The 14759-nt window shown below is 56.0% G+C and overlaps 1 protein-coding gene across 3 annotated transcripts in view; it reads right to left on the reverse strand.

Moving 5' to 3' along the window:
• Window positions 1-460: 460 nt before the first annotated feature.
• Window positions 461-14759, reverse strand: part of DVL3 (dishevelled segment polarity protein 3) — a 55723-nt gene continuing 41424 nt past the window's right edge. For 2 of the 3 annotated variants that reach the window (XM_075938116.1, XM_025179145.2), the window contains exons 3-17: window positions 12957-13078; window positions 12123-12229; window positions 11160-11295; window positions 10781-10874; window positions 10277-10346; window positions 9200-9339; window positions 8947-9023; window positions 6951-7018; window positions 6484-6534; window positions 6219-6368; window positions 4671-4802; window positions 3390-3557; window positions 2187-2399; window positions 945-1337; window positions 461-515 (exon numbers count right to left, since the gene is read on the reverse strand). In XM_075938116.1, coding sequence (XP_075794231.1) covers window positions 484-515; window positions 945-1337; window positions 2187-2399; window positions 3390-3557; window positions 4671-4802; window positions 6219-6368; window positions 6484-6534; window positions 6951-7018; window positions 8947-9023; window positions 9200-9339; window positions 10277-10346; window positions 10781-10874; window positions 11160-11295; window positions 12123-12229; window positions 12957-13078 — 1953 coding nt within the window. In that variant the 3' untranslated portion in view covers window positions 461-483. Of the gene's footprint in view, window positions 1338-2186; window positions 2400-3389; window positions 3558-4670; window positions 4803-6218; window positions 6369-6483; window positions 6535-6950; window positions 7019-8946; window positions 9024-9199; window positions 9340-10276; window positions 10347-10780; window positions 10875-11159; window positions 11296-12122; window positions 12230-12956; window positions 13079-14759 lie in introns of all 3 variants that reach the window. The other variant, XM_075938117.1, reaches the window with a different exon arrangement.

Genomic DNA, 14759 nt, shown 5'->3' on the forward strand with positions numbered 1-14759 from the left:
CCACCCCAGGCTATGGCGTGCAAGGGGAATGTGGGGAGTGTCTTTCTGCTTCTCAGTCAGGGGCTTCTCATTTGGATGTGGCCCCCGACTGATTTTTCTATGGGTCAGTGGCCCCCGACCCCAAAAAGATTCCCCACCCCGCTGTAGGGTAACAGTCCCTGGCCTACATCTGAGCAGGTTGTGGTGGGGTGGAGGAACAGGGCGTGGCACCCTCCCAGTTGGGGCCTCACCTTCTCCACTGCCCAGAGGCACTGCCATTGGCTGGGAGGTGGCTACATTTATTAAGCTGAACACACACACGGCTGGAGCTGGGCCCTGCTCCCCTCTCAGGGCTCTGGAGGGGACAGGGGAGCGTCTTCAGCTAGTGGGAAAGAAGCCATCTTCAGCACCGTACGTGCCCAGCACCCTTGGGGCTTCATGTCCTCCTCTGTTGGGCCAAGCCGCCATGCCATGCTCCAGCTCTCACCCCTGGGGGCGGCAAGCTCAGAGGAAGTCAAACACCCCGTAATTCTTTGCTGCTTGACAGAAGAAACACAAAAGGGTGAAAAGAAAGAGGAGACATTTAGGGTGGAAGGAGTGAGGTGGCAGCGGCAGCTACACACAGGCGAGCAGCACAGGCACCAGGATGGATGCGGGTTAATGGAGTTAGAGATGGGGATTAGGGGCTTGCACAAGCAGCAGCAACTTGCCTCTGCACACGCGAGTCCGGAGGAGGGCTGGGCCGGGTGGGGCTGGCAGGACTCAGCAAGGCCTCCACGCCACGGCAGTAGGGATTAAAATCAAGGTTTAGTTCGGTTTATTTTTCCCTTTTTTAGTTATCAAGACAAACGAAAAACAAAACAAAAACCAAAGTGAAGCCAGGGCTGTTCCTAGGAGACAAACCGACGAGGGCAGCAGACAGACAGGGGGACGGGTGCTTCACATTACATCCACAAAGAACTCACTGGGATTGCCCATGGCCATTCGGAACGACTGTCTACTGGCCGTCAGTTCAGGGGGCACAGAGGCCAGGTCACGGCCCGGCGGGGCCCCTGGGGGCCCCATGGCAGAAGGCGGCGGAGGCATCAGCAGCATGGGTGGGCTGTAGAGGGGTGGCAAGCCAGGCGGCCCATATGACTGCTGGCTGTGGTGACTGCGGATGCTGTGAGCCAGAGAGTGTTGGCTGCGCTGGCTGGCTGGCACCGAGCGTTCACTGGCCGCCCGCTCCCGCCGCATACTGCTCCGGGTGGTGTGGTCCGACTCACTGCCACTGCCGCCTGACTTGGACTCGCCAGCCTTTGGGTCTCTCTCCTTTCTTCTTTCACTGCCGCTGCGGTTTGAACCGCTGCTCCGACTCCCTGCCAGAAGCCCAAGGCAAGGTTAGGGAATGGCCCCAACAGCAAACCCCCAACATACATCCCTAGCCGGCACAGCAGGGGGAGGGAGAGACTGGAATAAAAGGAGCTTCCCCGAAGACAAAAAACACAGACAGGAACCAGTCGGACCCCAGCCAGGAAGGGCAGAAGCAGCCAAAGTTGGGCGTCATTCAGAATTCTCTCCTGGTCCAGTGATTGACTGGGCACTCCAACTTCCTCCCTTCCTCCCAGGCTCTTCACCTCAGCTTCACTCTTCCTCTCTCCCTTCCCTTTTCTTTCCCCATAGGTAATACACTTTGAACTAACTCCTCTGGCCCCTCCTCCCCCCAAAAGGAAACACTAATCATGTTTAAAAAATCACAGAAGTAACATGTCATGTGCTGTCATCACATTGTTCATGCTGCTTATGAGGTCCACCCTTACGTCTTCACAGCTGGCACACTTCGCGACTGTGTGTCTGTCCTGGCCGAGCCCCGATCTAGAGTGGTCGTCAGGAACTACCATAACAACCTGAGCTATGATAGCTCTACAGGGTACCTTTGCAGCAAAGCTGGTCATCTCCTTTCAAACTTGCCCTCTAGCTCTCTGAGGCTCTGTGAAAGGAGAGATCATACACTGGTTCCATCACGCCCAGGATCTAGCCTGTGGCAATGAGCCATACTTGAGGCTTCAAAAACTATGCTGCAATGCACCGGTCCCGCTGCGCGGTGAGCACGCAAGAGAGGGAAGACGTATTCCTCGTTCCAGGAGATGACCCAGATCTTGGCTTGCTCGCCAAAGGTGCCATTGGATATTTTCCTTAACACATTTCAGCTCCTTTCACACACTTACCTTCACTGTGCTGGCTGCCTGCACTGCCCCCGCCATAGCTGTAGCCTGGCTCAGGGAATCCTGGATGGGGGTTGTATGGATGAGGTGGTGGGTACTGGTATGGGAAAGCCATGGGCCACGGTGCAGCTCCTGGGTGGGGGAGTGGAGCCAACGTGTCCTGATCTGAGGCTCCGCTGGATCCATCATGATCATGCAGGGACAGGTTAGCCATGTCTGGAGAGAAGCAAACAGAGAGCCTGGATCGGTCCTGGAATTAAAGCAGTCATATACAGTGGGGCAACTTCACCCCCATCCCTGCGGACAGGTAATCATGGGATACCTGCTACAGGGGCAGAAGATTTTGGAGGACAGCTATGGACACCTCCTTGCTAGACACCAGCCCAGGTTACTGCGCCCTACTTGCTCAGAGAAAGGATCAGTGTTCAGCTAGATACTCAGAAACCTGCTCAGAAGAGAAAGGGCGACGTTCAAGCTGGCCAGACCCCCTTAGGTCTGTCGGTTTGTCTCTCTTCCTTCCCGTCCCTCCCAGCTGAGCAGAGTAGGGATGTAAGTGACTAATTGACTAGCCGATAAGCAAAAGCTTATCAGCTAGTCGACACACTAGTTGACTAGTTGCTTCCCCCCTTGTTGCCCAGGCTCCATGCGGCATTTCAAAGAGGAAAACTCTAAGTCCCCCGGTGGTGCCAGGCTCCATGCGGCGTTTCAATCTTCGAAATGTGCAAGAGCCCCTGCTGGGGCTCTTGTACATTTCTAAGGCAGAATGCCGCATGGCGCTTCCGCCTTTGAAATGTAGCAACAGCCAGGCGGGCTCTTGCTACATCGCAAAGCGGAAACACCCTTATTGACCAATCGACTAATCGATGGAATTTCTATCGGCTATTCGATTAGTTGATTAATCTAATTTTCACATCCCTAGAGCAGAGCCAGCCAGGTGTCCTTGCGTCTCAGCTCCCTGCCCATTTCTCCACCATTCAGAGGTTTAGGGCTAGGATGCGATCAAAGAAAGGGGTCGTTTCACTCCTCCCTGATCTTCCCAGGAGAAAGGATTGTGCAGCCAGAGGTGGAAGGGATTTGGGCTGGCAGTCTAGAGGTGGCAAACCACTGCAAGACTCTCAGCAGAGAGTTGTCAGGGTTGAAAAGAGATGCTCTGCTCTGAAGCCTCATACCCCCACCCCACCCCAGCACTAGAGAATGGGGCCATACTGCCGCAGAGGTCTCCAAAGATGTAGTAGCACTGCTCAGAGAAGGTGATCTTGTTCACGGTGTGTCGGATGTAGCCGGCCTTCAGCAGGTTGCTGGCGTACTTGCGGGATTCCCGCCGGTCTGTAAAACCTTCCACGTGGTGATAGAGCCAATCCACCACATCTGAACCTGCCATGAGATCAACCACAAAGCACGGTGAAACACAGTGAGGATAGGAAGGGCTGGCTCAGGGGGGAGAGGCGCAAGACAAAGGTGGCCTGAATTAGTCTCAGGGGTGAGGGATGAGAGTAGGCCATAAAAATCACAGACTCATAGAACACTAGAACTGGAAGCGACCTCGAGAGGTCACCAAGTCTAGTCCCCTGCCCTCACAACAGGATCAAAGGCACCATCCAGAGTAGACCATCCCTGACAGATGTCTGCCCAATCTGCTCTTGAATATCTCCAGAGATGGAGATTCCATGCATGAGAAGGATGCAGAGACCCTCCTTGGGACAGCACAGGGCCACGGATTGTATTTTTTCCCCCTAGCACGACCAACACAATGAGCCAAGAGTACACAACAGAGAAGGATGTTCTCTTGGCAAATGGCTTGTTGCCCCTTTGCCATGTGCGCTGGACAAATCGGATTGTCTCTACGCCACGGAATAAATGCACACAAATCAGACGCCAGGAACAGTACCATCCACAAATCAGGAGGAGAGCACCGTAACCTCCCTCCACACACAGTAACAGACTGGAAAGCTGCCGGACTTGAGCAAAAGTCTGCCCGGGAGGGCAGGGGACTGGATGTGATGATCTCTTGAGGTCCCTTCCTGTGCTTGTGTTCTATGAAAAACACTTCAACAACAGACTGCAGCATGAGACTGCAGAGCTGGAATTGATATGGAACTATCAGAATGGTTCCTAACAGGGTCTGGGAACGGCTAGCTCATTACAGAAAGTAAATTTCCCCATTAGCTATTCACATCTTCTTATCCACTCTCGGATGTGGGCCACATCCACCCTGACTGAATTAGCCTCGTTAGCACTGATGTGACACCCCCATCTCTGCATGTATGTTAAATCCCTGCTAGACCGAAGCTTCCACTTCATGCCTCTGACCAAGTGAGCTGCAGCCCATGAAAGCTTATAGCCTAATACGTGTTAGCCTTTGAAGTGCTTCAGGACTCCTTGTGGTTTTCTCTTGGCAAAGTCCCCAACAGGAACCACTCACACAGGGAAGATGCCTGCCCACCCATCCACTCCCCAGCTCCAGAGAAGGAAGTGGCTGCCTCTTACCAATGAAGGCATTGGGAATGGTGATCTTCAGCCACATGCGGTCGCGCACCTCCAGGCCTGACTCGGGGGAGGCCATGGCTTTGACGATGGTGGCCATGTCGCTGTGGATGGACAGGTGAAAGTCATCGAGGCCTGCGAGGCGGACGAAGGGAAGGGAGGCAGAGATGAGAGGAGATGGAAGAGACCAGGAAGCCACATGGAGGTGTCACACACAAGAAGATGGGCCAGGGAGCAATACATCGCAGGCACACCTCATAACACTGAGGAACTGGCCAACACGCTGGTCTAGATCTCGTCAGCTTTCTTCCCATGCAAAACCAAACCAAAAACTAAAAGCTGCTCTGTACCAGATCCTGGTTTAGCTGGGAAATCGAACTGGCACCTTCCAGCTTTGCCAGAAAGGCCTGTCTCCCTAGCTCAGGAGAGAACCAGTGTCACTTTCTTCTCAGTACCCGGTACTGGTGGCACCAACAACCATCAGCAAACCCCCACAACACAACTCAACAATCCCCCTGACTAAGCAAGCTCCTGGCAGCTCTCCTGTAGCCCTTGTGGAGGCTGCCTGCCTGAGCATCTGCTGCAGAACCTCCCACAGAAGCCAGCCTGCTCCCCTGAGCTTGTTCAGTCTTTAGAGGAATCAGGTGCCCATCGGGTAATCACCTCACTCTTTGCCAACTACCCCGACCAGGATGGAGCCGAAGGGGGCTCTACACTTCAGCACAGGGCTGCCTGGCTCCAGGCCCCCAGCCCTGTGAGTTACCAGGCCCCCCAACTTCTTACAGCTACCTTTGAATTACCTGCTTGTAGCTGAAAGTCCCAGCTCCATCCTCTCTCCCTCCCACAAGCCTCTGGTTAAAGAGGCACAACCTCATGCAGGCCCAGTAGGGCCTTTCTCCCTGGCCCCACTTACTTTTCCCAAGGCATTCCCTGCCTGGCTGACATCACTTCCCCTCCCACTAGCTTCGTCTCCTCCCGCCTCCTGCCTCTGACTGGCAGCTCAGTCCTGCCGTACCTTCACGACGCTCTGGGAAAGGCGGCCATAGCAGGATTTGGAATCCCCGTCATTGGAAAGATTTTTAAGTCCAGGCTGGATAACTCCTCCTCAGGGACGGTCTAGGGTTACTCGCCCTGCCTCAGCGTGGGGGGAATGACCCCTCAAGCCTCCTTCCAGCCCAATGTTTCCATGGCACTGAGCCTGCACCCTGCCTCTCCTGTTGCCCTTGTCTGAAGAGCAGGAAAACTGACCTGAATGTGCTCACCCAAAGCTTGTACTTGTCCAGCGCTTTTGGGCAAAGGGTCTTTTCCTAGCCAGCCCCAGGCGCCTGCCTGCACAGATTTCCCCCTCCAGCCACGCCTGGTCCTTGCCCGGAGGGAGCTGCTGTTCCTCCAGTCCCCACTCCTGCTGGTCCCTGGCTCCCCCTTTCCTAGCCCTCCCTGACCTCTGGTTTCTGCCCAGGCAGATGTATTGCTCCTGTCAGGCTGGGGTGCCGGCAGGCACAGCGCAGGTGACTGGAAGCCATGCAGTGGGGGGAGCACACAGGGACTTACGTTCGGTCTCTGGGATGGAGCTGGTGATGGAGGAGCTGGTGGAAGTGATTGTGCTCATGGATGGGCTCATACCGTACGCCGGGTAGGTGCCGGTCATCGCTGCTGTGTGGGAAACCCAGGCTGCCGGGTCGATGGGTCGGATGGGCTCACCTAGAGCGAAGGCAGAGACAATCAGGTGCAGTCAGAGAATCGTTCCCTCGTGATACCTGCCTCTCAGGGGCGTCCTGGGCAGCCCCTTCCTTCCCCAGCATCAGCCAGGACTCACCCGGATCGGAGCACGGAGAGTCTGGCCCAGCCCAGATCCGTTGGGGAGCAACTGGGAGAGAAAGAAGAGAGGGAGGGTCAGCAAGAGGGGCGCCGAGGGAGAGAGTCCCCCCTACGGCTCAGTGGCAGCGATCTTGGGAGAGTTTCTCCTTCCTCTAGAGCTCCGAGCAGGTGACCCTCCCGCCCTGGTTCAGTGAGCACGTCCTAGGCATGATGTGGGGGAGGAGGGCGGGCAGTGGGGGACTTCAGCTCTCTGGACTGTAGGACACAAGGAGGAGACTGCAGGGCTCAAAGGCCTGCATTGGGGGCCTTGTAGCCACCACAGGAGGAGAGACACACAACCCCCAGCTACCCCACATTCAGTCTCCCCATTCAGCAAGCAGGAGAAGAAGCAAACAAGCAGGTGCTCGCGGAGAGGCCCCCATGGGCTGGGCACCAGTGTGAAGGGCGCGTCAGCAATCAACTTACTACGCGGTAACGAGAAGCAGCCCCTGGGGCTGGGGTCCCAGCACTTGGCCACCGTCAGGGTGATGGGCCTGCAGTAGAAACAACCGTTTTGCAACCTGCACTCAAGCCAGCAAGCAGCAGAGCCAGGCTGCTCTCACAGGGGCTGGCCTACAGGTCGCACAGCCTGCTCCATTGGAGGTAGGGTAAGTACAGGCCTGTCTGGGGCCAGGAGCACGGGTGTGTTCACCCCGATCTCTGGCACCTGCCCCTTCTGCAGCGTGAGGGAGAACCTGGCGTGTGCCTGCTTCGAGTGCACCTCCTTGCAGCCTGTTCCGGCTCCTCCAGAACCTCTCATCGAGGTTCCAGCTGCACTTCTCCCCGCACGGATTCATTTTTGTCCACCCCATCGGTGGCCCCACGAAGTCACAAGACCTCCTCATTATCTACGACACCAGGAGGAGGATGCTGGATGAGGGGGTGCTCTGCGACTGTGGGGCCTCTTCCCGCTCCCCCCTTATTTCACGTATCCAGGCAGAGTTCCTCGGGGCGGCGTCCACTGGCTCTCTAGACAGCTTCGAGGAGCAGTGAGTGCTGCCTCGGGGTCTCTGCTCGGTGTCCCCATCCAGTTCCTTCATTTCGAGCCCATGACCTGCACACTCCTGACCCTGTTTTTCATCAGGTGTCCCACAAAACCAGCTGAGTCCCGGGTCCAGAGGTCCCATCCGCAAGGCTGTGGGCGGGGCCTTTAGAAGTGGGCGGGGCCAGGATTTCAAATAGAAGCACGGATCTCTCGGATGGGGATCACCTGCATGCAGGTGGCACAGGTGGGAACAAGGCGGGCAATGGGAACCACAGGGGCATTTGGCAAACCCAGCCTCACTAGAGACAAGGGACCAGTGCTGGGACACTTGGTTCATGACCTGACCACGGAGACTCTCCCAGCTCCAGCTCTTGCCTGGGACTCTTTCAAGGTTCATAGAATCATAGAATAATAGGACTGGAAGGGACCTCGAGAGGTCATCGAGTCCAGCCCCCCGCCCTCAAGGCAGGATCAAGCTCCGTCTATACCATCCCTGACAGATGTCTATCTAACCTGTTCTTAAATATCTCCAGAGAGGGAGATTCCACCACCTCCCTTGGCAATTTATTCCAATATTTGACCACCCTGACAGTTAGGAATTTTTTCCTAATGTCCAATCTAAACCTCCCCTGCTGCACTTTAAGCCCATTACTCCTTGTCCTGTCCTCAGAAACCAAGAGGAACAAATTTTCGCCTTCCTCCTTGTGACACCCTTTTAGATATTTGAAAACCGCTATCATGTCCCCCCTTAATCTTCTTTTTTCCAAACTAAACAAGCCCAGTTCATGAAGCCTGGCTTCATAGGTCATGTTCTCTAAACCTTTAATCATTCTTGTCGCTCTTCTCTGTACCCTTTCCAATTTCTCCACATCTTTCTTGAAATGTGGTGCCCAGAACTGGACACAGTACTCCAGCTGAGGCCTAACTAGTGCAGAGTAGAGCGGCAGAATGACTTCACGAGTTTTGCTTACAACACACCTGTTGATACAACCTAGAATCATATTTGCTTTTTTTGCAACAGCATCACACTGTTGACTCATATTCAACTTGTGGTCCACTATGACCCCTAGATCCCTTTCCGCCATGCTCCTTCCTAGACAGTCGCTTCCCATCTTGTATGTATGGAACTGATTGTTCCTTCCTAAGTGGAGCACTTTGCATTTCTCTCATCTTATTCATCTCAAACCCAGGAGTCAGTGATACCAATAAGGAGAGGGCGTTTGTGAGCCCTGGGCCACCTCCCCTGACCCAGCATAAGGGGTGGGATGGGGGATCTGCCGAGCACTGCAAGGGGCTGCTGTTCGAAGACCCCAAGGGCTAGCTGCACCACCAATATCTATGAGGCAGAGCAAAGGGGCCTGTAGTGGGAGACGCTGGTTTGGAGGCCACCTGCCCCAGACAAGAGAGCTAGTGGGTGAGGTGGAGGAAAACACTTACCCCGGCTTGTGCACAATCTCCCTCAGCACACGCACAGCGTCATCATTGCTCATGTTCTCAAAGTTGATATCATTCACCTGCAAACAAGGCAGCGAGCGGCTGAATCCCCGCGACATGGCTGGAGGCTGGACTCAGCTCCCTCCTTTGGGGAGGGCCTTCTGCAACTTGGCTGTCAGTCTGCGAGCAGGGGCTCCCGTCTGCCCCGAGTGCCCCGCGGTCCCTGTCCCAGCCTCCGCAGCGAGGCGCACTGTACCTGCAAGAGCATGTCTCCGGGCTCGATCCGGCCGTCAGCCGCTACGGCGCCCCCCTTCATGATGGAGCCGATATAGATGCCACCGTCCCCACGCTCATTGCTTTGTCCCACGATGGAGATGCCCAGGAAGTTGTACTTCTCTGCAGGTAAGGGGAGAACGGGCGCAGTGAGAGCAGGAAGGGACGGGGATTGTCGAGGGCCAATGCGCGTGAGGCTTTTCTGCCACTGCCACATCACCACCCTCCCTATCCCTCAAGTGGCTTTCTGGCCCTCCCTTCCCAACTCCACCCAGGTCAGCCCTGATCTCCACAGCCTCCTAATGCTCTGCCTGCTCCCCACCTCCTTCCCCTGGGATGATAGAGATGACACCTACCGTGCCGGGCTCCTCCCTTGCCCTGAAGCACTGGAAGGGCACCGCTCACCTCGACACAGAGACATTTGGAGCCCTCCCCGTGTGCATGTTGGCCCCTCAGGCTCCCAGACAAAATGCAGCTGGGAAGCAACAGTGGAGTAACATGGCACTCGGGACATCCAGGGTGTGTCTAGACTGCACCCTGCTGTAGGAATAAGCTACCCAATGTACACAACACAAATTGCATAGCTTATTCTGAGTCTAAACCGAAAGAGCTTATCTTGAAATCTGGCGCTGTCTGCACAGCGTGGAAGGAGGGTTACAGGGACACTGGAATAGTGCACCCGCAATTTTGGGAAATAGCAGGCACTTTTAAAGACACGGCGTTGTTATTTCGGGACACTTCTGGTATCCCAAAAGAGCAACACTGTCTAGGCATACCCCAAGGTAGCAGAGCTAAGGCTGGGGGAAGAAGAGGCTGCAACTTATCCTGCACCAAATCCCAGGGCCTAACCCTCCCCCCTTCCTCCCCTCAAACAATCCTGATCCCAACCAAATCCTTACAAACTGGCACATCTTTCAGGGGACCAATGCTTCAGGACCAATCTGTTTCCTCAGGGGCCCTCTCCCTTCATTACCTCCCCACTGCCTGCTGCCCCACTGCATCTCCCGGTCTCACTCCTGGAGTGCCTGAGGCCCCCACAGAACAAGAGTCTCTCACTCACCCATGTTTAGCATGACTGTGATGATGTTCAGAGACATAGTTGAGTCTGTGATGCTGCTGAAGGACGACGACTGCAACACAATGAGGCACAATGAAACATCTCCCTGGCCCACGCACCAGTCCCAGCCTGTTCTCCACTGACCCCAGGCTCTCTGCTGTCCCATCTCTCCCGCCCCCCACCACCCTTTCTATTCCCTGAAGTGCTGTCCCCATGCTCAGACCCTACCCTGCCCAATGCTGGAAGCTCAGACACCGATAGGTGGCTGCATCCCACACGTACCCTCTGTGACTGGGACAAGAGAGACCTTCGGTGCCAGCAGCAGCACTGACCCAGAAGAGTTTGTGGTACCTTTGCCAGCAGATTCTCAGCCCCTGGGCTCCATCTGTAGTGGCTGGAGACTCTACTGGCTGAGTTCGTGGGTGCCAGGGCGAAGCTTAGCCCCCCACAGGAGTGCAGAGGGAAACCCCAGCCCCAGGTTTGCAACAGCCCTCCCAAGAGATGTACCCGCTCGATGCGTGGGGCCTTCTGTTTCCGCCGGCGTCGTTTGTGCCTCCTCATCAGGCGGGAGGCGCTGCTCTGCTCTGTCGAGCTGCTCAACCTGCCAGCAAAGGAGACAGTCAGCCCCACTGCCCACAGGGGTTAAGAGAAGACAGACTGGTCAGCGGGATGGCCACAGAGGAGGAGCAGGAGGAGAGAACGCTGTGAGCTAGGAGTGGGGGCAGCAGAGGACTAGAAAAGCAGAGGGGGCTGCTGGTTTGGATTGAGCGCCTTCAGCTGAGGGAGGAGCCCTGAGACACGTGGCTGATGTGACCTGATTTGGCATCTCCTTAGCACAGAGAGGGAGAGAGGTGTCCGTGCTCCCCCAGGCTGCACGCTCTCCTACCTGCTCGTGGAGTCATCCTCATCCGAGTCGAAGAAGCTGGTGGTCTCCAATTCGCTGCTCATGAGAGTGGAGGAGCTCTCGTACCCACCTACGTCTCGGCACCGCTCCCCTTTCGCTGTCCCGTTCACTCTGGGGGCTGGGGAGAGAGAGGTCAACACTCACAGGAGACACAGGGAGACAACCGTGCAGCAGAGATGCAGCCCTGCCTCCTGTAGGAGCACTACGTGGGTTTAGCGCTTCACTTGGGCACCAAAGAATTCCTTCGGGGTGGGGGAGGAATTGGGCATCACACACCCAGTCTTGGCACCAGGGAACGCTGTGGTGTCCCCTCCGTTCTTGGATCATTCCTCATCTCTTCCAGGTTACAACTTCCCTGCCTCTCTAGATAACGGGGAAGGTGACACCGAGCCACTGGGAGCAAGGATTGAAGCCGCAACAATCCCTACAGAGCTGGGAAGGCTGCTCAGAGATGGTGCCTTGGGGCGAGAGGTGCCAGGCTGCGGGCAGAGTGCAGCACCAGCCAGGCTGGAAACCACTCCCCAGCCTTTCACTGAGAGGAACTAGAGCCCCAAAGGGTGCAGGTAGGCCCCGGACCTTCTTCATCACTGCCCCTTGTAGACACACGTCCTGCCTGTAGGTGCTGGGAAGCAGCCTCTCCCCAAGTACGGCAACAGAGAGGTACCTGGCCCAGTGGGGCTCCGTCTTCGCCCCTGTGGTATCCAGGTGTCCACCCCTCCTGCCCCTCATGTCCAAACTTCGAGGGGGATCTGAGGCAAGCTACAGCAGCAGTACACAGCTGCCACCCTGGGGTCCTGCCGCTCATGCTGAGGGATTGACCCTCATTGTACAGCAGGCGGCCCCATGGAGACAGCCCTTCCCTCACAGCCAGTATGCCTGCAGCCGCTCCCTCCCTGAGCCCCAGCCAGGCCCTGCAGGGGCTCTAGTCAGGTGGTCGAGGCTCACCATGCTCAGGTCCGTCTTTCCGGCGAGGTCTCTCCCTCTGCGATGAAACCACCGAATCTGTCTCGGTCTCATTATCCAGGTTCTCCCGACTCCCCCCGGTGTTGGGGCTGCAGAGGAATGACACACCCAACCGAACACTCAGTGGCTCCCATTCATCCCTGCTCTGACCTGCACCGGCTACACTGCACTTCCGCACACCCTAGTTCCGGTTATCCCCTGACTTCTGAGGCACACACGGGGGGGGGGGCAATCTCAGTCCCACAATGAGATGGAGCTAGGAGGCCACGGGGGTGGGGAGAGCAGCTTCCGCACTCCTTGCCAAGCCCTCAGTAAAATCAGCGGGTACCATTGTAAAAAGAAAAAGGAGACAGAAGCCTGTCATGTGGGCTGGGCAATGCGCAGAGCCCTGCAAATCCACGGCTATCTGATCGGCAGCCGCACATGTGTATGCAGATACCTGCAGCTCATTTTTGCAGCTACAGATGTGGATTCCAAAATTTTATATCCCTGCAGGGCTCTCGCAATGGGAGATCAAAGCAGCAGCAGGTGCGGTGAATCCTCCTGTTGCTTGCAGCTTGTCAAATGACCAAAGAACTCCAGTCTTAGTGCCTGTTACTCCATCCCCAGCCCCACCACCCAAGGGACCCCGTCCCAGCACTCCCTTCCCAGCCCCACTGCTGCCGGGTGGCCTCCCAGGCACACTGCTTAGGTAAGAACCCAGCCCCTGCCAGTTCATCACGCTCCCCCTTCCCAGTTTGTGGCCACTGCCTGCTCAGAGCTCACGTGACTCCCTGTGCAGGGGAAGCCCACTGAAATGCTCCCCAAGTGACTTACTGGAAGGAGGGGGGCCTGGAGTCTCCGATGCCCCCGGTGCGCTCTATGGAGGGTGGCAGCTCCGGCTGATTATCAGCACAGACGGATCCGCTGTCTGAGTGCGACCCCTCCGCAGACACCAGCTGGGGAGAGGAGAGACAGGGAACAAAGAGGCTCAGGAACAGGGTGAGAGCCTCAGCCTGGGGGACGGTTACAACTGTACTGGCTCCAGGACCAATCAGGGCTACCATTTCTCCAGCCCCTGGTGGTGGTGGAGGAGGAGGAGGGCAGACCCGATCCCCGCCAGGGAGCAGACCCCACGGTGCTTTCCATCCTGACTGTTCCAAGTGCTCTGCAATTCCACAACCTCAGTCCGACCAGTGACCCGTGGGCACAGCCTGTAACCTGTCCTGAGAGTGGCTCAGTGCCTTGCCCAGAACAGAAACTAAGCACCTGGGCTTTGTGCCCTGCACAATATTGTGCTATACTAGCCATGAAGTAACCTAGATGGGATGTGTTCTGGGACAGCACCAAGCACAGGGAGGCCCAATCCCAAGCGTTGTTACAGACTGGGGACCAACCAGCTAAGTAGCAGTTCAGCAGAAAAGGACCTGAGGATTACAGTGGATGAGAAGCTGGATAGAAGTCAACAGTGTGCCCTTGTAGCCAAGAAGGCTAATGGCATATTAGGTTGCATTAGCAGGAGCATTTCCAGCAGATCCAGAGATGTCATTATTCCCCTTTATTCGGCTCTGGTGAGGCCACATCTGGAGTATTGTGTCCAGTTCTGGGCCCCCCACTATAGAAAGGATGTGGGCGCATTGAAGAAGGTCTAGCTGAGGACAACAAAAATGATTCGGGGGCTGGAGCACATGACCTACGAGGAGAGGCGGAGGGATTTGGGTTTGTTTAGTCTGCAGAAAAGAAGAGTGAGGGGGGATTTGATAGCAGCCTTCCACTTCCTGAAGGGAGGTTCCAAAGAGGCTGGAGAAAGGCTCAGTAGTGACAGATGGCAGAACAAGGAGCAATGGTCTCAAGTTGTGGTGGGAGAGGTCCAGGTTGGATATTAGGAAAAACTATTTCCCTAGGAGAGCAGTGAAGCACTGGAATGGGTTCCCTAGGGAAGTAGTGGAGTCTCCGTCCCTAGAGGTGTTTAAGTCTCGGCTTGACGAAGCCCTGGGTGGGTTGATTTAGTTGGGATTGGTCCTGCCTAGGGCAGGGGGCTGGACTTGATGACCTTCTGAGGTCTCTTCCAGCTCTATGAAATCCAGATTGGGGCCTATGGGCATTAGTGTAAACATCCACCATCGCCTGGGCCCAGGCTCAGAGAATAGGATAGGGGGCCTGTCGCCACCAATGCCGCAAACCCCAGGCAGGGACAACTGGCTGGTCCACTTTGGGAGTTATTTGAAGATGTCTCCAGCTGAGGCAGTTGCTACCTGGATACAGCCCTCTACACTGCTGCCATGCTGTGTTTGAAAGCGGTTTAGCTGGCACCACGTTTAAGCGTGATTCCCACATGTGGTCTGTAGGAGTGATAGAAACCTAGGTCACTCACTTAAATGTAGCCTAGAAGAGTGGCCAAAAGCCACTTTCCCATGTGGACTGATCAATGGCCTCACGGGGAAACCAAGGCCGTATGGGCTAGGGAGAAAGCTACAAAAAGAGTAGCCAGGCAAAGCAGGGACCACTGGGCGTCTGGGGAACTGACCACAGTTTTCCCTAGACGTTCTCTGCCCTGTGCTGACTGGCTGTTTGCTCCAACACTCCCTCGGCCTCAGCGTTCCCCTCACCATCACTCCTCCTACCCTCTTTGTTGCCTTC

This window comes from Pelodiscus sinensis, chromosome 10 (genome assembly GCF_049634645.1).
Source record: "Pelodiscus sinensis isolate JC-2024 chromosome 10, ASM4963464v1, whole genome shotgun sequence".
NCBI lineage: Eukaryota > Metazoa > Chordata > Testudines > Trionychidae > Pelodiscus > Pelodiscus sinensis.